The 22,519-nt window shown below is 40.1% G+C and overlaps 1 protein-coding gene across 6 annotated transcripts in view; it reads left to right on the top strand.

Annotated features, from left to right (window-relative positions):
- Window positions 1-22,519, top strand: part of MAP7 (microtubule associated protein 7) — a 178,553-nt gene that overhangs the window by 146,609 nt on the left and 9,425 nt on the right. For 4 of the 6 annotated variants that reach the window (XM_055535723.1, XM_055535722.1, XM_055535720.1 and 1 more), the window contains 8 exons: window positions 1,474-1,584; window positions 6,955-7,068; window positions 11,767-11,894; window positions 17,190-17,305; window positions 17,640-17,923; window positions 20,178-20,400; window positions 21,471-21,642; window positions 21,871-21,972. In XM_055535723.1, coding sequence (XP_055391698.1) covers window positions 1,474-1,584; window positions 6,955-7,068; window positions 11,767-11,894; window positions 17,190-17,305; window positions 17,640-17,923; window positions 20,178-20,400; window positions 21,471-21,642; window positions 21,871-21,972 — 1,250 coding nt within the window. The remainder of the gene's footprint in view (window positions 1-1,473; window positions 1,585-6,954; window positions 7,069-11,766; window positions 11,895-17,189; window positions 17,306-17,639; window positions 17,924-20,177; window positions 20,401-21,470; window positions 21,643-21,870; window positions 21,973-22,519) is intronic. The other 2 variants (XM_055535724.1, XM_055535725.1) reach the window with 2 other exon arrangements.

The following is a 22,519-nucleotide window of genomic DNA, read 5'->3' as shown; positions in this document are numbered from 1 at the left end:
ATATCAGACAATGTATTGCTATGAAATGTCCTGGAAATAACTTTCCTTATCCTTCTTTGTGTCCTTAAACCTCACATTTTGTCATTGTTTCTTTTGACATTTTACCCTAAGTCTTTTCTTTGTTAGGATTCCCTTAAGAGCCCATCCATTAAGTGTGAATTTGAGTCACAGAAATGATGTTTGGTTTTTTCTTTTGATGATTAAATCACTTCACATAAATCAATGATACTTCAGTAAATTAAAAATTTTTTAATTGCTTCAACTATAAAGATGAGTCCCTGTAGAAGACAGGAATATCTGATGTTGGTGGAAGACGTGCTTATCCCCTGTACACTGTAAATAATAGCCACAGGTGGTTTTTCTGGGGAAGAAAGTCTAATATATTTACTCCCAGGGTTAGTTTAGACATGTGGGAACAGGGTTTGAAGGTCTCTCCCACAAGGAATATTTTGGTTTGTGTTCAGTTTTAGAAGAAGCTGACCATAGAAAATAAAATACATCAAGAGTCTTTTAACTTTGGCTAATATAGATCAGAACAACTCCCTGCATCCTAAATAAATAAAATAATGAGGGTTTTTAGACTTTCATTATATGTACTTGTGTTCAGGGAATGTGATGTACAGTAGTGCGCATGGTTACAGCTTGGTCCACTGCTCAGAGAGCAAATCATCAGAGTTGATTTTTCCCTTTTATACAGCTATTCTTTCTCTTCTAACTTGAAGAATTACTCTAAAATTACCCAGCAGCAATAAGAATGTTATTAATAAACTTAATTCTGATTGTCTTTGCACGGCCACCAATATTGTTTGGCAAGTTTGTGGGCTGATTCTATAATGTGTCTATAAACCACACTCATCTCTGTGATCTAGGCACACAGGGGTGGTCATTAGTAGATTTTTTAAAAAGAAATGCTCTAGGGGCCACCCTTTCCGCACCTGCAGTGTTGCTTTTTTTTGTTTCTGCTTAATGTTTTTCTATAGTGCAGTTTAGTGCCCTTTGTAAAATGACTCTACAAGCAAAAGTATCAGCAGATGCACAGACCCTGGTGTTTGCATTCTGTCTCGCCAGCACTATTACTGCCCCATCGTTTCTCCTTTGGGAAATGATGAAGGCATTCTCTCCTGTAGACCCGCTTTTGCTTCGTGGGCTGCCTTCGTCATTTTCGTTGCCCGCCACTGGTTTTCCTTTGGTCTTCCTCCGTTTGTTGTATTGTAACCATATGCTTGAATTTCCCTGGCTGACAAACTGGTGAATTGAATAGTTCTTTAATATTTTTATTTTCCTATAAGAAAAATGAGTATTATCTCTAGCCTTTAAGTTACCTTAAAATGTCCACTTAGAAAACTGTGCTATAGTAAAGATCTAGCCATAGAGCTGAAAGCATCCAATCCTAGTTTTTCCTTCCATCAGTGAACTAGGAAATTGCAATCCTGCATGCTGGCTGTCAATTAGCATTATCTCCATTTGTTTTAGATCCAGACAGGCGGTCAGTTTCCACCATGAATCTTTCGAAACATGTTGATCCCGTCATTAGCAAGCGGCTCTCCTCTTCATCTGCAACTTTACTAAATTCTCCAGATAGAGGTACAGTCAAAAGGAAAACAAAAAAAAGTGTTCTGTTATTTCCTTAATGCTTTTATTTTCTGGATGTTTACAGCTAAGAATAAGCATCTGAAGTTGCTTTCCCTACGTTTCTTAAATAGGAAGAAAAAAACTTCAGAGTAAAAAAGCAATAAACGTCTGAGCAGCATTTTCCTTGCGACAAGAACATTTCTCATTTTAGAACTTGGCTGAATGATTGCATTTAGCAGTGATGAAAAGCGGTGCTTCTCTCAAGTTTTTAGTACAGGAGTTTACAGCTCCAGAAATCACCCACTTATCCACCAACATGCTAATAATCTGTTATGAACATTTATTTCATTTCAATCAGATTGTCTTTGACTTTTCATCTGTACTTGGGGAATTCCAGGCATTAACATTCTAAAAAATCTTTTTAAATGATTCATGTTGGCAGATTTCATTTTGCTAACTTATTTTACCTTTAACCAAACCTTTCTTACTGCATTTCTTGTGTGTGTGACTGGTTTTTTTGGTGTCCGTTCATTTAAAGGGATATGGCCCAACTTTAAGAATATCATTATGTAAACCTCCTAAAAATTTCAATATTCATAGTCCTCCAGTTAACATTTGAATTTTGAGTTTTATTCATCCCATGGATTTACAGTACATGAATGCTGAGTTACTTATAAAATTAAAGTTTCATTCTACATATTTATATATCATAGAATGAAAAATCAAGCTTTTAAGATAAGCTACTTGTTTTACATAACTAAAACAATTTTAAATTTGACAAACCAAAGAATTATTGTGCAATATAAAAACACTCTTTAAAAGTAACAAATTGTGGTTTTTTTGAGTGCTTTATTAAGAAACTGGTTTTGAAGTGTTTATAGTCTTTAAAAAAGATTGTAATGCGTGCATGTTCTATATGTGTGCATGTGTATTTGTATATTTTGTATTGTATAAAAGTTACGGTGTCATTGTAATGTATAATATAATGTGTTGATGTTAGAATTAATCTCTTAAAGCAGTAAATGTTTGAACAACTTCCAATTCTTGCCTTTTAACCTAAATCTTTTTTTTTAACCTAGTTTGCCTAAATCATTGGTATTAGATGGGCCTTTTATATGTTAGGGAAAAGTATTATGAATTGAAGCTCCTTTCATAAGTAGCCTTTATTTTCAAGCCAATTCTCTTAGTGTAAAATATAGCGTACTATTCTTAGCAGTTGTCTACTCCTCTTTTCTTTGGAATTGGCCACTTAGCACTTGAATTTTATATTTTTGTGAACATGGATCTAAGACAAACCATAATCGGGATTTCACAGTAATTTTCAGTTAAACCTAGCTTATTGATTCCGTAGCTAAAATTGGGGCAATGTTGGGAGCGGGGATAAACCGACCAGTATTCTATCCACACTTCTGTGGAATGACAGTACTGTGTCAGCTAGTATCTGACACGTGACGGTATCTGATTGAATAGTCTGAAGTAATCGGATCTTAGAACTGGGAACAATTTGGATGGCTCGACTGGATGGCAGAGTCCCTGAGAGGTGAAGGGCCTGACTTCATAACTGGCAGGTTAATCACAAAGAAGAGGGGTTGGAGCAGAGATCGCCAGCTCCCAATGTATGTTGTTGCTGGGCTGCATCTTCAGTTCTCTCCTTCATGGATGGCCTTCCTTAGATTACTCCTGACTCCGTCCGCTCTGCCTTTGGGTGAGGTCAAGGGTCAGGGAAAGTTCCGCAAACAGTGACTAGCTGGAGCCAGGAAATTGCCCCCTGAATCATGGTACAGGTCTGTAAAACCTGATGCCAAGCTAGACTAAAAGGACGAGGAGGACAGCACTAAATGTGCGGGTTCCATGTCTCTGCCCCCTTATCAAAAGAACTGTGACCCAGTTCTGGTTTAACTGTTGAGGTCAGCCTGGAAGAAAAATCTGGTTCATCCAGAGGCTCCCATGTGGTTCAGGAAGCAATTTTTCTTAAGTTAGGCAGAACACTCAGTAGCGCAGTGAGAAGGCTCTGTCTTTTAATGAGAATAGAAATCTGCATTTGAACTTCCCTAATTTGAGAGATCTAAGTAATTTAGTTAGTATAATTTTTCTGCTGTTTGTTAAATTCAATTATGCTTTATTATCAAAGTAGAAAGCATTCTTATCAAATTATTAGAGGCTTTTACAGTCTAGTCTTTAGAGAGTGTACACCCTTACTAGATTGTTTGAGCTTTCTCAGCCCTACAGCACAGGCCTTAAAGGTGATGTTAAATTGAAGCTCTGATACTATCAAAGTTAACATTCAACTGAAGTGCTCTGCTAGTTATTCAAAATGCTGGAATATTTCCATATGAGTTGGTAAATATCCACTTCCCCAAGCTGTGCTTCCCCAAGCTGTGCTTCCCCAGACCCTCCAGAGCTAAAGGGGTTAAAGAGTGTTACCTACTAGCCTCATCAGTTTTTAAATATTTTGATTATCACACCTGGATATAGAGTTACAGAGACTGATAAAATGACCCTAGTTAAAGGAAACCCCTGATTACTAAAGATTTCTGTAATTGCTACAACAGAGACAATATTGCCACTGGGAATTTTTGCATTAAAAGTGTTTATTATTAAGCTTCCTTCTTCACCATTCCCCCCCCACCCCCTCCCCGCCCAAGGAAGACAGAGCGTTTGAAAAAAATAAGGAAATTGGCTACTCTTAGCTGGAAATTAGTCCATACATTTTTTTTCCCCCATAGTCTAGATTAGAGGACATGGGGGTGGGCCTAAAGCTGAATTCTGCCCGCATATTCTGTTTGGCCTGAGCATGGGTTTTTTGTTGTTGTTACTGTTTTAGTTCAAACTATGCCATCATATGAAAAAAAAAATGGAAGATTTCATAGAACATTTCAGGATGTAACAATATGTGCCTGATTTCTACCTGGCACCCATCATTAGGAACTAAATAGTGATTTCTGCTTGTGGAGGAACAAGGCAGCACAAATATCTGTAATGTTTAGTTGCCCCCTTGGACCAGATTGTCTATTAAGGGAATTGTCAATATCTCATTTTAACTGCTTAAGGAGGATCAATACTATAGTTGTTTCATGAAAATTAATACCTTTTTCTTCAGCAGTTTATCTCAAGATCAGGCCTTTCTGGGTAGAAAAAAATTTAAAAAGTAACTGTCCTGTACTAACCTTTACTAAAAATTTATCTTATGGTGGAAGAGATCTATTTCTCTCTTGCTCAGGGCATAGTTAAGAATATGGTAGAACTGGAAACATATTTCTCCTAGCAACATCTTTCATTTAGAGTTTCAAAGTTATTAAATCTCTTTGGATTTGCTTTAAACCCAAGTCACAGAGGGTGTTTAATGATCTTTATTTGAAGCGGATTCTTTGGTTGATGCCTTAAAGATGAAACAGAAATAGAGCAATAGAACTTCTTAATCAAGGAGAAAAAAGCAGACATATCTTTTCAATGATAGACCATCTCTGCAGTTTTGAGTCATTTATTCTACAGAGTTTATCTAAGAAAAGGAAGGATTCACCTCTTCTTTATCATCTACTGAAATTACAGTTCTGTTGAGGATTTTAATTTAATCCTAATTACTTTCCCCACTGATTTAATTCTCTGAATGTATTCTAATTTTAGATTACATTTTTAGATTATTTTCTGTTGATACACACACACACACACAGACACACACACACATACTGTAGCTTATAATAGCACTTATCCTGTTGTGCATTCTACCAACTGTATTATAATAGTTTTTATAACAAATGTTTTTTATTTATGTCTTCATATCAATAGATAAGGTTTAATTTAACCATGAAGACTCTACCCCCAAAACCCAGAAAATCTAATAAACTATTCACTAATTCTTAAATTCTCCAGTGCCTGATCAAAATGGCTACTCTTTTAAAATAAAGTCAGGTAATTAAGGTACTTATTGGAGGTTGGTACCTCCCTTTGAAATAGCAGATATTTTTTATAACAACCTTTAACACTGGATGGCTTCTATTAACTAAAATTAATTTTCTGCAAGTTAGAAGTCATTTCTTTAAAATATAACATATATAAAAAATGATTATAAGAATAGTTGCTCCAGAGGCCAGAGGACTTGCACCTGCTGTTTGTGGTGTAGAACAGAGTAGCCTTGTCAGGTTTAGACAGTTTTAAAGGTTTTTATAAATGATTTGGGAGTATGTTCTAAAATGTACAGACCTCTCTTGGTATCCACGGGAGGTTAGTTCCAGGAACTGCTGCAGACACCCGGACCCTCAAGTGCTTCAGCCCCTTAGTGAGCCCTCTGCATCCGCAGGTCCTGCATCCATGAACACCAAGGGCCAACAGTAGACTTAGTGGGAAAAATCCACATATCAGTGAACCTGTGTAGTTCAGGCTGTGTTGTTCAAGGGTCAAGTCTATATGATCACTTTATTTTAGTGATATTTGTAGGATTTTGCAAGCTTCTTTCCTGATATCTTTGGAAAGTAGCTCCTGTATTTTCATAGACTGTTACTGGAAGGTAATAGCATAAGCAAAGTAATGTAATTGTAATTAGCATTCATTTCCTAACAGTGGTCTTGTGAAGCCCCAGTACAATTTGGGCCTCTACTGCATCGTATCATTTTAAATTTATTTTCTGGATTCTTCACACACCCACTAGTAATTTCCAACATTATGGTTATATTGGATTTTGGCTTTTCTATCTTAATTTTATGTTCAGCTTTATCCTTATCCTCCATCAAAAGTTTTATGGTCTTGCCAAACCAGGCAAGAACCTGCTTGCTGAATGGGGAAGACAAAAGTTCTAGTACAGAACTTTACATGAGTCCTCTTTCATTTTATTACATCTAATTCTGCCCCTCCCAGTTACCCACGTAGCAGTTCATGGAGATGTAGCAAAATCTAATGGAGACCCTTTCTATCTTTATTTACATATTTCCAGTTTCACATTAAGCTGCCCAAGCCTGTGCTGAACTTTACATGCAGGATACTTAGGACACCCTTTGGCTGAGGTGTATGCCTTAGGCCCACTGCCCATCCCGGTGAGGGCAGCTAGGTTCGATGGACTCAGAGAAACATGCCAAACCCGCTTGAAATGGTTCTTCTGTTTTGTTACCTGTTGACTCCATAGGCAGGTGGTTAGCAAAAGCCATGTCCGTAAACCTAATATAGAGCCTGCCACAGACTTAACACCTTGAAGAGAGCCAACCTTATGGAATAGCCGCTCCTCTGAACAGAGTCCCTCCTGCCCCAACTCTGCACCACCTTCCTCCCCAGACAAGCCTCTCTCGTCGAGGTTTCTCTCTGAGGCCTGGGAAGTGAAAGGGGTTATGCCCTGCACCCGCCTCGCCCCTGGAAAGAACGCTTCTAACATCTCGCTTATGTGGTGACGTTTAGCTCGCCGCCTGCAGCTCAGCCCATGGGAGAGCAGCGTGGTTAACAGACTGCTGACGCCCACACATGCGTTCCTGGCCAGAAGTAAAAGCACAGCGGCCTTGTCTGGAGATTCAGGTAAAACTGTCAAGGTGCAACTTTCTTAGTGAGGTAAAGTCCTCCTTTAGAAGCCCTCTCTGAGCCGCCCCATTTTCATCTAATCACATCGCAGTTCTTCCCATTGTGTGCTTCTCCTCCTCCTGGTGGGACGGCATTGGAAATGTGTGTGCTGGTGTTGGTTTCATGCCCCTGGCATTGTGCCTCTGCGCTTCCATCTTAGCATCTTATCTGGACACCAGATGCCAGGCGGACAGAGGCTGTTCCTCCCTGTGATCAGGTGGCTCCAGAGGCTTCTGTCAGTTCATAACTGTTACTAGAAAATCCTATCCCTTCCCTTCCTTTCTGCCTTCGCATCTGAAGAGATGATCAAAGGTGGAAATAATTTAAGGTTGAATACTACTTTGTGGATTTGGGGATAATATCAAAGCACAAGCCTATTTCAGCATAGTGTTTCATAAATGTGGCCGTGGGCTAGCCACTTATCCTCCCTGGGCTAGGCTTTTATATGTAATCGAGGAATAGTACCCTTTCAAAACTCTTAAGAGTTGTGGAGAAGGCTAATTACAGTGTTCTTAGTTGTTACATTACTTTGAAAATATGTAAAATGTGCCAAGTACTAGTTATTATAATTAGTTATAACTCCTCTACTTTTTTAAAATGTAAAACGTGCCTGAATGAGCCAATTAGTTTAATGAGAAGTTCGTATAGTCTACACCTAGCTGGAAAGAAACATACATGTTAGGCTTTTGGCAGTGTCTCTCTCACAGTGAGTTGACTTAGGTTTTCCCAAATATCCATGTGACCAGCCCTCATCTTTGGTATGTAGGAAACTGCATTGCCTCCTCATAAAGCTCCCTTTAAAAAGGCTTTGCCTTTGCAAGCCTCTTCATGTTCACTAGCCCTCTTTTTTTTTTTTTTTTTAATAATAACTCTTGGTAGTTTTATGATGTCTTTCATCTGTAGTGCCCAGTGAGCGAGTATCAACCTGACTTCTCACAGTACCCCTGGGAGGCAGTCAAGAAAGCAAGTACAGGCATTCCTACCACCTTCCTGTAGAAAGCAAGAGACTGACAACAAGTGACTTGCACCAGAGCCACTGAGGTGGACTAGATCTGCCATGTACTTCTATCCTTGGCACCCTTGTGATGCTCTGTGTACCATCGTGCATTCAACTAGCTGGACCACAGCGATCTGTGTTTTCTGTAAAGCAACTCTCCTGTCAGCTGTCACATTGCATCTGAGATTTTTCTGGAGGAAAAAGTACAAGATAATTTATTTTTATGCCCATTTTGTTGTACATACATACAAGTCATGTATGTATGACTTTTCTTTGTGTCCAGCTAATTGAAGAATCTTTGAAACTGCTTTCCAGTCATGTTTCATAGGATCCAAATAGTTTGTCTCTTGTGCTCCTGAACCTCCACTGTGTGTTGTTTCATAGTTAAGGACTGCCTCACAGCTAAAAAAAAAAAACCTGTCTTCCTTTGCTATTTCTTTCATCACTAACCTTTGTCAATTCTTTCACTCTTCCTCTAGTCTCTTCCAACACCATTTCCTCATTTTCCACCCATTTGACTTGCCCATCTTTCCACCTTCCGTCATCGTTATGCTCAATCAAGGGGCTTTTTAATCTGCTAACTGGCTCTTGTTTGCAACTTTTACATCCTCCTTTTCACAAACTGATACATTTTTGTCACTTATTTTAATGTGAAGCAATACCATACATAGCCTTTACTTGTTTGTTTTATTAATACTTTCCTTAGATCATTGTTACCTATTATTGCATTGATACAGCTTATATTCAATGAACCAAAACTGTGGTGTTTAAAATTTTCCATTTAAAATTATTTATGTTAATGTCTCACATTTATCTTGTCAAAAACACTTTCCCATCACTTTTATTTTTCCAACTCCTCTCCTTGAGTTTTTTTCTTGTCTTCCTATTTTTAATGTCTTTCCTTCAGTTCACCTTATATCCAATTGCCATTGGCAAGAGGATGACCTACATCTAGAGCCAGGGTTATAATAGCAGATCAAAACAGCCTCCCTTACCCCTAGGGTGTCCAGTGATTGTAAATTCCCAGAACAAGTAATAAGAAGCAGTTGAAAATTGGAAATCAGTCTCATATGTTTCATTTGTGACCACTGCTTTGGGTTGATTTTTCCTTGCCCATTTTTTAAAAATACATTTAAGATATATGTGATTATTGGAGCTCAGGATTGAATGAATTAACATAAGCAAAAAGAAGCTTAGAATAGTACCTGTACATAGTAAGCACTTAATAAATGTTATTATTCTACCATGTAGTTATTCTCTCTGTTGCACATCAACCACATGAACTGCATTATCTTTCCTCTGCAGCCATTATTTCAAATAGAAAATCCAAATGAGTTCAGTTAATGCATACTTACTACCAAAAGTAGAAAGAAATACAGATGTTGTGGAAGGCTTGCTCAAAGACATTTCCATAAAAGAAATTTTATGTGTAATAAGACTACTTTGGGATATGGAGGGCACTCTACGGAGAAAAAAACAAATATTGCTCTTCCTTTTCCTTCAGAAAGGCAAGATCATTAGAACTATTGATTTAAAGGTTCAGGTTTTCCAGTAGTTGCTGTTAAGAACAGCAATGAATTCCATGAAATGCAGTCTCCTTAGAATTAACCAGACAATATTTCTTGAACAATTAAATTCGAGGATTTTTGTATAGACTATGTCAGGTAGGTTTCTTCCTTTCCTTCATATTCACTCAGCACTATAATAAAGAATGAACCAACGACATGATGAGATCGGTTTACAGCCATGCTGGTCTCAGGAAATGTTCCATAGATACCCCCTGAAATTATTACTTCCCACTAGAGGAAAAGAAATCATATTTCTGGGCTTCATTCCTTTTTCAGTGTCAGACCCATGGGCTCAGAGAAAGGCTGTCATCTAGGGTTTCTTGATCGCTGAGCAGTTAATGACCTCTGGCTGTGCCCTGGGCTGTGTGTGCCTCTCTTGCTCATAAATCCCACAGAAGTGCCTTGTGCTAGGATGTTCATCTTTAAAGGCATTGGATTGGATTGGAAGGGGTTTGCATTAATGAACTCTTTCCTTGTCTGGGAAGCACAATTCTTTGTTGTGGCACTTAAGAAAAGGTTAAGTTTTCAAATCGTTTTGCCTGTGATCACAGTAAGCCAAATGACGAGAGGGTCTCCTTCACAACATAAAGGAAACTTCCTTCACCATTTAGGTCTGAAGCAGAGCTTAATGTCAGTTTGCAAGTACAACATATATCTTTTGAGGAGAACTGAGGGAATGCAAAGTGTTTCAGCTTATCCAAGAAATAAGAGTTCTGTTTTCAGATGATGGGAAAAGAGTGCCGTTTCCAGTCAATCCACTGCCTTGACCATTCAGTGATAACCACAAGATACTGCAAGGCATTTAATGAAAAAGAACACAAGGGTGAAGATGCAATCTGATGGACTTTCTGTCTATAGCATAAACCAAAATAACACATTTTTAACCATAATTCTGAAATTAAGATTACTTTGAATTTGTCTTATGAACTTTTGAGTTTTTAATTTATTAACTTAATACTATTATATTCAGTTGATGTAATAGTTTCTTTAAAGAGTGGCTACAATGGCGAGGGTTGGGTAAAGTCATAACATGGTCCAGATACATAGTATTCCCTTCAGTAGTCATGTTTGTCTTATTTTCCTAGAAAACGAGATTTCTGGATGAAATATGAAAGCAAACCTTGGATCATTAGTACCCAAATGTCTGATACCTATCCTGTGTTCTGTGAATTTCTTTAACCCCATTGTTACTCGAATCAACCACTTGATTAATGACAATGTTCCTTTGAAAGTAAGGTCAGAAACTATGTGGTTTTCACAAAACAAAAATCTCATCTTAAGTAAAACTGTAACAGCTGTTCACGATTCAACTTTATTTTGGGCAGTTCTAACATATTCATGTTCTCTTCACCGTTTTAAATGATGACATCCCATTTCCCTATACGTTCCTCTGCTTGTTGTGAACCATCCAGTGCCTTGGCTTTTGGGAAAACCCAAAAGCATGCATTTGATTTGCCTTTAAGTAGATAAAATATTTACAGAATTTTTTTCTGGAAATTATTAGTTATTCTTGTAGCAAGTCTTAACACCTGATGAGACTTGGTCATTTAACATTTTAAAAATTCAGTTGCTTTTTTTTCCCCACTGGCTGTTGAATTTTACTCCCAAAATAGCTGCAATATATCTTGCTTGCCTGCTTGCTCACTTGCTGTCTTTCCACCTTTTGTTCCATCCGAAAGCTAATTAGGAAAAATCTGATAATAAACAATCCTTATCTTAAAATTATCTGTCACTAATATAGCATTTTACCAGAACCATCTGTTTATAGGAATATAAGGCCATTGCTTTCTGTATGGCTGACGTCTGTATCTTTAATTAAAGTATTTAAATAGCCAAATAGTTTATATATTCCTGATTTTTCACTTGGACGTGCCCTCCTTTTGGACACACTGTAAATAGGACCATGAGGAGAATTGAGCGTGATGGTTCTGGAGGCCTTTAGGTAATAACACTTCTCCCTACTTTTCTCTCTATCTCTGCTTTGCTCCTTGTCCTGATCCCGCTTTTGGCTTTCCTTCAACTGCTCCTCTGGCACTCTTGTGTGTAAAACAATCACCTGCACCCTAGTTATCCCCATTTGTCCTCGTTCAGCATCTTGCAGCCCCATCAACATCACGCCCTACAGAGCTGCACACTCTAGAAATCCACTGGAGCGACCAAAATTCTTTGTAACACCACCCGAGGGCTGCGCGCGGAGGAGGACTGTTCACGGCACAGCGGTGAGTAGCTCTTGGGACACAAGCCTGGTGAGTCTGGTGAGCACAAGTCTGCTGTTGTTGTGCAGAGTGGACACCGCCCTGAGGTGCAATGCAGATGTCAGAGCGGGCCACACCGACATCCATCATCACGTCCACCCACCAGTCTTGAGTCTGCCAAGCTGAGTAGTCCTGCCCCTACGCTTCGTCCCCACTTGGGGATTCTACTCTCACAGAAAATCTAAATTTGAAGAGGAAAACCATTCTTTGTTCAAGCATGTCTGAGTGGCTAGACTGCCATCTGACTGCTTCAAAACAAATCAGTGCAATACCGGCATACTTTATGTGTGAAAGTAAGAAAAGCTTTGAAGGGGAAGTGGGCCTGGACTGCTGCCTTTGTACTTTATTCCAACCATATCCAGAAGCTGGCTGCAGTCTAAATGTGGTTCACTAAAAAGCAAGATAAATACTTTTTGTCTGTTTAGCTAATCCATGTCAAGGCCCAGATCTTAAAATATAGTGACAAAGTATTTTGAAAACACTAATTACCTGCTAAGTAATTCTTGAAAGGCCGTTGGGCTCTGTTACAGAGTCACATTTTGCAAATGAAGAATATAATTTGTACTTGTTGTTACTGGCAGGGTGGCTGAACTAACCTCAGTTTTCACCATGCTGTGAAATGCAGTGAGGTCACTTGTATGTCTCCAGGAATATTTCTTCTTCTTTAAGCCATGTATTATTTGGCACCTGTTGACATATGTAGACATTTGTATTTTAGTGTTAAAGGACCCCCCAGTCAACCAGGAGATCTCATTGCCCCTCTCTCATGGTAATAGCATGACCCATGAAAGGCTGGAACAATGCTTTTTTCAGTCTTAACTTCCCAGAGCAGTTCAATGTATAAAGCTGATGGACACTTAAAAGGATTTTGCTTAGACCTTTGAGGATAATTCAAGAGTTGTGAGAGTTTGATGGCTTTGCCTATAGGCAGTTTTCTTTCAAGCCCCTCAAGCTTTCAGGAATCAACGTTTAATTCATAAGTGAGTCAGACCTCCAGCCCTTGAAGCCAGAAGTAAAACTACCTTTGAAGTCTGGGAAGTTTACCATCATTAGCACATTGGTGCTTCAGAAAGCCTAGCTGTGGCCAAATAGTAATAGTCAATTAGGACAGCTTTGGCCCTGAACACTGGATACTTATTGGGTAGGGAAAAGTGTTTACCAAAGGGAAAATATCTTTTTAGAGATTAAAAGGAAAATTAACACACCAGGAGGAAAGCGTGAGAGCCAATCCTCCAACAGATTAAATAAGAGGGATTTGTCATCACTTGATCCACTACCTGTATTTTCTCACCAGTTTTGTTTTGTCTTTTCCATGCCTCTTTCTTTCTGTATTTAATCTATTGGCTCCCTTTTCATTTCTTTACAATTAAATATTTAGGCAAATACTTACTGTCAGAAAACGACTCACATAATTTATATTCCAGAGCTGCACTGCAGAATTGAAACCAAGCACTTGAAAATGTAACTGAGACTGACAGATCAAATTTGAAATTTATCTTTTAAACAATTTTCAATTATGACAAAAAAACAAAATTTACCTTCTCAGCCGTTTTTAAGTGCACAGTTCAAAAGTGTTAAGTATATTTGCATTGTTATGCAACCAATCTCCAGAACTTTTTAAATCTTGCAAAACTGAAACTGTACCCACTAAGCAATAACTTTCCATTTCCTTATCCCTCAGCTCCTGGCAAGCACCATTTTACTTTCTGTTCCTATGAATTTGATCACACTAGATACCTCACATGAATGAAACCATACTGCATTTGTCTTTTGTGACTGACTACTTGCACTTAGCATATTAAGTCTGTCCTTCCGTATTGTAGCATGTGACAAGATTTCCATGCTTTTTAAGACTAGTAACACTCCATTGTGTATGTGCATATACACACACACATATGTATTGACACACCACATCTTGTTAATCTGTTCATCTGTTGATGGACATTTGAGTTGCTTCTTCCCTTTTAGATATTGTGAATAGCATGGCTGTGAACATGGGTATCCACATATCTCTTTGAGATCCTGTCTTCGGTTCTTTTGAATATGTACCTGATTGTTGGATCTTATGGTAATTCTATTTTTAATTTTTTTAAGTAACTGCTATACTGTTTTTCATAGTGACGATACCATTTATTCACATTCTAACCAACAAGGTACAAGATCTTCCACTTTTTCACATCATCAGCAATATTTGTTTTGTTTTTTAAATAGTAGCCTAAGGAGTGTGAGATGATCTCATTACGGTTTCGATTTGCATTTCTCCAATAGTTAGTGATGTTGAGCATCTTTCTATGTGTTTGTTGGCCATCTGTATATCATCTTTGGAGAAAAATCCAATCAAGTCCCTTCCCCATATTTTTAATCTTTTTAGTTTTTTAATCTTATTTTAAATTTTATTGGAGTTTTTATATATTATGGATATTCCTTATCAGATATATGATTTGCAAACATTTTCTCTCATTCTTTAGGTTGCCTTCTTACTCTGTTGATTGTATCCTTTGATGCAGTTTTTAAGTTTATAGTCCCATGTTTCTATTTTTTTGTTGTTGTTGTTGTTGTTACATGTGCTTTTGGTGTCATATCCAAGAAATTATTACCAAATCCAATATTAGGACTCTCCCCATTTTTTTTTTTCTGGGAATTTTATAGTTTGAAGTCTTAGCATTTAGGTTTTTTAAGCATTTTGAGTTCATTTTTGTATGTGGTATAAGGTATGTGGTGTAAGGTAAGGGTCCAACTACATTCTTTTGCATGTGGATATCTAGTTTTCCCAGCACCATTTGTTGAATAGACTATCTTTTATCCATTAAGTGTTCTTAGCACCTTTGTCAAGGCTCCTTTGACCATATACTCAAGGGTTTATTTTTGGTGGTCTGTTCTGTTCCATTGGTCTTTAAGTCTGTTTTTATGCCAGTACCATATTGTTTTGATTACCGTTGCTTTGTAATATGTTCTAAAACCAGAAAATGTGACTTCCAACTTTGTTCTTTTTTCAAGACTGTTTTGTCTATTCAGGGTCCCTTGAGATTCTATATGAGTTTAGGATGGAGTTTTCTATTTCTGCAAAAAAAAAAAAAAAAAAATGATGTGGCCTTTTGATAGTGTATTGATTCTATAGATTGCTTATAGTAGTGCTATATTAGCAATAACAAGTCTTCCAGCCTATGAACACAAGAGGTGTTCCCATTTCTGTTGCATCTTCTTTCTTTCAGTAGTGACTTCTAGTTTTTACCATAGACGTCTTCCATGTCCTAGGTTAAGTTTATTCCTACATATTCTTTTTTTGATGCTGTTGTAAATGGTATTGTTTTCTTAATTTTCTTTTTAATTTTGTTGGTTTATCTAAATTCAACTGACTGCTCTTAAGCACTTGAAATACATTTGTGAGACTGAACTTAACATTAAATTTTCATTTAGGTCCAAATTCAAATAGCCAAATGTGGCTAGTGGCTACCACTTTATTCAGTGCAGATGCAGAATATTTCTGTCATTCCCAGTTCTTTTGTACAGTGCTACCTTGGGATATCTGTTTATATTGTCTCTCTTGTAGGTTATTTGTATTCTAAACCTAACTCTAACTGTAAAATTAAAGTCTTTGTCCTACTGGTAAGCTGTCCAGACCATTGACATGGTCAGCTTGCTGTGTGTGTTTCCACCTTAGTCTTGTGGAGTGTTAACAGGAAAGATTATTATACAAACCACTGGCTATTAACTCAGATCAGGATAAGAATTAGGAGCACCTTCACATGTGTGGAACTCAAATAAGTGATTGACTCTAAGACCAACAGAAAGACATTTGAAAGACATTTGTGACTTTAGCTACATTAAAATGTTTTGAGAAAAAGAAAAGCAATTCAAGCTACTTAACTCCAACTTCCCTTGGGAAGGGAAGCATAATCGCCACCCTGTACTCTTGCAAAGAGCGTTCCATATGGTGGCTACTGCTTCAGCTACCCAAGGACTGCAAGTGTTCTCTGAGACTCTGCCTCCTGCCTTCTGGTACCAGAGATGGGGACAGAAGGTGGTCATGCAGCTGCAAGTGATATAGAGAGGGCACATGCCCTGTGAAGCTCTTTCCTGCCCCATCCTTCATTTGTTTTATATAGAAATTCTGGGGAAATGTTGAGTATTATTTGACAGTGAGGTGTTTTCCCCCACCTATAGTCTAGCCCATCACTTAGGATGTTACTAAGGAAAAGAGAAGCAGTTAGAAGAAATGCTGAAGGGAACAAAGTCAGGGGGCAGGTGATAGAGAAGGTAGGTGATGCTTAAGCCAGGCAGGAAGGAGAGAAAAGAAGGAACACACCAGCTTGTTGGCCCTGAAGCTAGATAATGTTCTGTCTCTTCCCTAACAACGTCCTGCAAGGATCCCACCGAGTGAAGGACCGCTAGACATCTACACAGGTGTTTCCAGCAAGCATTCATTGCCCTCGCAGAACACTGTCAGCCATGTTTCAGATACTTGGAATGAGTCTCTCTTGCCATGTTCCTTGTTTGTTTTTTGTCTTGGTTGACTTTATCAGAACACTTCTGGGTTTCCTTTTGCCCATTTCAACCTGGGAAAGGTGTCATTTCTCTAATTCCTAGGGTTCAGTCAGAGGAGGGCTGATATTTCAGCCCACTGTCAGATTCTCATTTCATCCCTAATGAAGAAGGCCAAAAACAGCTAAAATTCCTCACCTTGGGTCTGACTTTTCCTTCAAGGGCAAGAGGACACTAGGTAAGGAAGGACTTGTTTATATACCATTAGTAAAAAGAAAAAATTAACGTCTGATATAGCTCTTGTATATTATGTATATCATGTAAATTAAAAAAAAAAGACTAAGCTGTAGTGTGTTCCAGGTTGAAAAAAAGAAAAATGCTAAAGAATTAAGAGACAAAGGTAGGGAGGATAAGCTGGAAGTGACCTTTATTTTGACATTTGTGTGGGCTATAGCAGACTATGAGAGATTTTGGTCCAGGCAGTTTTAGATAGAAAGCAGAGGTGCTTTCTAAAAGTGTGTTTTTGCTTTGTTTTTTACAAATACACATCCAGATCACACTTCCAGAACCTTCTTATTAGTGTCAGATTGTGTTGATTCAATTATAAGGTTCAGTTTTAACCTAATAAAGGCCTTTTGTTGGGGTGGAATGGATATATATGGCAAAGGCTGGAAGTTTTCCAAGTCATTCAGTGGATTACAGCTCCACTGTTGAATACTATGAATGTGATTGTCCTGCTTGTGGAAAAATCTAATTATTGTGTTTCTCTGAACTTAGGGCTATAAAAGAGAGAAGGAGAGAGAAAATGTGCCCTTCCACCTCACATCCGGCAGCCAAAGGTCTCTGTCTCCATCTCATCCCAAAGCCAGATCACCAGCTTCCTCCCGACTTTGGTAAGTGAAATATAAGAGCCTGGCAGTGTTGTTCCACGATGGGTAATTAGTAGTGTCTGTCCTCTGAGAAGAAACTGTTCTCCCCACACTGTTTAGTCGTGTCTTAGGGAGTAACATTTTTCCTCAGAGGAAAGAAAAAAAACCTGGAATGAGCCTCTAAAGCAAATACTTCTGTGTTCGCCATGTAAGATGTAAGAGACATGTTCACACAGCTAAATACCTTCATTTCTCTCGGTGTCGGTATTCCAAGTCTATTACATGGTAGAGATGTGGAGAAAGGGGGGTTCTGGTGAGCCTGTTCTCATGTTCCCTCTTCTCTTTGTCTGTTGCCCAGGCTCCCATCCAAGTCTTTTCCCCATCTGCCTGGCACCCCCAGACCAGCACCCTCCACACCTCCTGGACCAGTCAAAGCTGCCCCTGCTCAGCTCCGGCCCCCCTCCCCCGGCAACATCCGCCCTGTCAAGAGAGAAGTCAGAGTGGAATCTGAGAGAAAAGACCCTGAGAAGGAGCCTCAGAAAGTTACCAGTGAGTCCTCACTAAAGGGCAGAACACCTTTGGTGAAAGTAGAAGAGTCCACAGTTGAAGAGGGGACACCAGACGAAACCGAGTCTGCCCCTGGTAGGAGCCCACTGACTGTTGTGCCGTGGGGGCTGCCTGCACCCTTCGTTCTCTCCTGCACTGCTTTTACTTAGCCCTTCCTCCTTCCCTCTCTTCCTTTCTTCCTTCCCTCCCTTCTTTGCTCCCTTTTTGGGCACTTGGAAATTTTACTCTAAGACTAATTTGGGGACCTTTTCTTAAGTATAATTTTCTTACATATAAAGAGGGAATCATCCAACAGCCTATTGTTAGAGCCACAGCGTATTTGTTTCAGGTATGGTTTAGGATTTCTTTCATCGGCTGAGTCCAATAATTTGTCAAAATGTGGTATTCAGAGCATCTGCATCAGAATCATTTATTGCTGTGTAACAAAGTATCCCAAAACTTTGTAGTTTATGACAACAGACAGTTACTATATCATGCAGTCTTGGGAAAGGAATTTGAGAGCAGTTTAGCTGAGTTGTTAGAGGATGACTCACAGACAGGGCTGTCGGCAGGTGGCCGTCGTTTCCTGACACATGGACCTCGCCATAGGGTTATTTGATGTCCACACAGTCTGTCTGCTTGCTCTGTTGGCTTTCCCCAGCTGAGAGACCTGGGGGAAACACAAGAAGCCCACAGTGTCTTTCGTGCCTAATCTCAGAAGTCTCATATACACAGAAGTCACAATTTCTGTCACACAGTTCATTAGAAGTAGGTCACTAGCTTCAACTCACACTCAACTGGAGGGGATTAGTCTCTACCTTTTAGAAGGAGGACTTTTCAAAAAATTCATGGAAATATTTTCCAACCATATCTATAATGTTTCATACTATAGAACCCTGCCCCTACCTCTGACCTATTAAATCAGGATATGTTGTGGATCCATGGACTCTGATACTAAGGTCGTCTGACTCCTGTACAGGATTGCCAGATAAAACAGTGACAGTTATCCTGTGTGTGGGCTTCCCTGGTAGCTCAGACAGTAAAGAATCTGCCCGCAATATGGGAGATCCAGGTTCGATCCCTGGGTCGGGAAGATCCCCTGGAGAAAGGAATGGCTACCCACTCCAGTATTCTTGCCTGGAGAACCTCATGGACAGAGGAGCTTTGTGGACTAGAGTCCATGGGGTCACAAAGAGTCAGACATGACTGAGCGACTAACACGTCACTTATACTTCACATCCTACGTGTACTGTAGTTTGAGGACCACTGGCTTATTAGCCTGTGTGACTGACAGAGGTCAGAACTTTTTCCAGGAGACCCAGTGGATCTCATCTCTGCCAGACTAACCAGATGCTGTCTAGAAGTTTAAAAATCACCTGGAGCTAGAAATTCAGTACATCTTGTTGAAAACTGTCTTCATTCAAAAGTTTTCTCTTTAAAACTTAATTTGAAGATAGAGGGTGAGGGCAAAGAAAGAATAGACGACTCAAGACAAATGATAATGTTGTTAAGGAAATGGGAGAGTCCAGTATCTGTTTACATGTAAAAAGGGAGAAGAGAAAGGCCAAAAAATGTCCTGAGGCAAAGAAAAAATTTGTGGGAGCAGGAGAAATGTAAATCTTGAAAGGAGGGTCTGGAGAGGTCAGGTGCATCTCATCATGGTGCCTGGGGTTGGGGGTTGGGAGGGTTCCCTGGTGCACAAGCCCTAGTCTAGGTCCTTTCCCTGAATCCAGATAAGGTCAGAGAACTGCTCTAATCTTGCATGTTCGCATTAGGACTGGCAGTGGAGACCTGCCCTAAGGAGCACGGATGCTGGTTCATTCCTTCTCAGACCTGGAGACAGTGCTGGGTGGACCTAAGGGATCTCTTGATGGTTGTCTTCCCAGCCTGAACCTAGGCTTGTAGTAGGGACACTGGCCATGGTCATAGAAAGGCTTTAGTCCTCTAATGATAAATAGTAACTTAAGAGAAGGAATTTTTTTTTTTAATGTAATGAAAGGCAAATGGGAGCTCTCATCTTCTTTTTTTGTTAGGGTTATAACTTCCTATAGAACCTAACGCGAGGCTCTATACTCAGTACACGTTCGATATGTGTTGTTAACTGATTTAACTGTCTAAAAATAAGACTCAATGACAGTGTCAGCTTCGGATGTCTCACTCACACATGAAGCTTTTTGTTACCTGTTGCCAGGTTACAGATAGAATACAGTGAAACCCTGAGAATGCTCCGTAATAAACATTCCCTTTTCTAATGATGAATTCTAGGCCTGGGGTCTGGGGGATGCTAGTTTTTGTTTTGTTCTTTGGCTTTTGTTTCCAATTGGCTTTCTCCTTGTACCTGTTTGTACAGCTGCTCCAGCGGCAGCCTCAGCCCCAGCTCCGGCCCCAGGCTCTACCCCAGCCCCGACACCAGCCCCGTCACCCACCCTGACTGCCGGTGCTTCTCCAAAGACCTCTGCGGGCACCACCGACCCAGAAGAGGCCACAAGGCTGCTGGCTGAGAAGAGGCGGCTGGCCCGAGAGCAGAGAGAGAAGGAGGAGAGAGAGAAGAGGGAGAAGGAAGAACTCGAAAGGTAACGGAGTGACACTGCTCAGGGACACCCTCGTGACACCTTGGAGTAAATCTTCAGAAGAAGTGGTAGTAGTGTTAAAGGTGAATCTATGTAAGTTATTACAGAATTACTCTCACCTGGTGTTCCTCTGATAACTAAGCCACTTTTTAAGTCACATTTTCTTTTTATAACAACAATACAACAAAATTGATGGAGAAGGGTTTGAAGAAAAAAAAAAATCATCCATAATCCTACCAGATTTCAGTAAGTGTGTACATTTTGATTCACCCCTTCCAGTCTCTGAACCGTGTGTGGGTGTATACACATGCCTATATACAGACACACATATTTTCATGATTGTAACCACCATAGAGGTACAGTTGTACAGTCTGAGTTTTTTTTTTAATCTAACATCTCACTCATCTCCATGTTTCCTCATTATCTTATTATTTTAAAGCTATGTAATAAAAGTTCATCTTTTCTTCTTTCCAGATAGAATTCCTCTCATAGGGTAGCTGCTGGGAGATAAAGTGCCCCATGACTGCCTGCCAGACAGTATGCCAGGGGCACTTTATTTAGTTGGCCTCCTTCTGGAGCTAATGAGACTAATGTTAATATAGTTGTTCTTCAAATAGGCAGAACTGCCTCTCAGGAAAGTATGCTGGGCCGCCATCTTGGACATGCCCTACCCTTGGTCCCAATAGGGAGCTTACATGGTCCATCTTCCCCTGTCCTGCAGCAGAACGTTATAACCTTTATTTATTTGCAGAAACTGGGAGGGGAGTGTTAAATTCTTTACTAAAAAGTTAACATTATTGGATTAAACAAGTCTGAGCCTTTAAAGATAGTTATATTGCAGATCCTTAAAACAAAAAAACAAGCTGCCCTCAGAATATGAGTGGTTACATTTTGCTTCTTGCTTCTGTTTCCCACGAGGCAACATGAGGTGGGGGGGAGAGAGTGGCTTCACATGTATCCAAGTGGAGACTGTGGCAGACCTCCCAACAAACCGTCCTTGAGATAACTGCAAGTTCCAGCCTCGCCAAGGAACTCCCCTCACTTTCTTTTGTCTCGATTGGTCTTTCTTCCAGACAAAAGCGAGAAGAATTGGCCCAGAAGGTAGCTGAAGAGAGAAGCCGCCGAGAGGAGGAGGCCCGCCAGCTGGAAGCCGAGCTAGCCCGGGAGCGGGAAGAGCAGCTGCGGCGGCAGGAGGAGGAGCGGGCCCGGCGCGAGCAGGAGGAGATGGAGCGCATCCGGAAACAGGTAGCGGGGTCCTGCTCGGGCTGGGAAGCAGGTCGGCGGCGCAGCCTTGGCTCAAGATGGAGCGAGGGGCAGCTCAGATGAGCAGAGCAAGGGGTCTAGCGTGTGGTGAGGAGCGCTCTGAGTCTCCTGCGCGCCATCCTAGTCCTTGCGTCCTGTGCCCCGGGATTTCGGGGCAGCGGGCAAAGCCAGCTTGTCCCTACGAAGCTGATGCCGTCTTCTCATTTTCAGAAGGAAGAAGAAGCTCGTGTTCGGGAAGAAGCCGAGAGGGTCCGGCAGGAGCGGGAGAAGCATTTCCAGAGAGAAGAGCAAGAGCGCCTGGAGAGGAAGAAGGTATTTGGGACGCTCACTGCTCTGATTCTTCCTAGAATGAAGCAGGCTAAAGATGGAGAGACTGGCTCACCACATTCAGAAAACAAACGTGTCTTGCCCATTCTAGGTTCTCTAAAATAGCTCAGTATTAATATTCTCCTCCAAAGAAATCAGTCTTGGTGTTTCAGTCCTCACCAAAAACAGTTACTTCCAATTCACGTGGCCTAAGCCAATTCCAACATTTTTGTGTGTGTGCTGTGCCAAGTTGCTATGTCTGACTCTGCGGACCCTATGGACTGTAGCCCTCAGGTTCCTCTGTCCACAGGATTCTGGAGGCAAGAATACTGGGGTGGGTTGCCATTTCCTCCTCTAGGGGATCTTCCCAACTCAGGGATTGAACCTGTGTCTCTTACGTCTCCTGCATTGGCAGGCAGGTTCTTTACAGTTAACTTTTTTTAATAACTCCAATTAAGACAAAGATAATATTTTCCTAAAATAATAGACATGTTTAGGTGCCCTGCTATGTGCTTAGTCAGTGAAATGCACCAGGCTAGCTTTCTTCCTTTAT

The sequence above is a fragment of the Bubalus kerabau genome, chromosome 9, assembly GCF_029407905.1.
Source record: "Bubalus kerabau isolate K-KA32 ecotype Philippines breed swamp buffalo chromosome 9, PCC_UOA_SB_1v2, whole genome shotgun sequence".
Classification (NCBI taxonomy): domain Eukaryota; kingdom Metazoa; phylum Chordata; class Mammalia; order Artiodactyla; family Bovidae; genus Bubalus; species Bubalus kerabau.
This window is presented reverse-complemented; position numbering and strand designations above follow the sequence as displayed.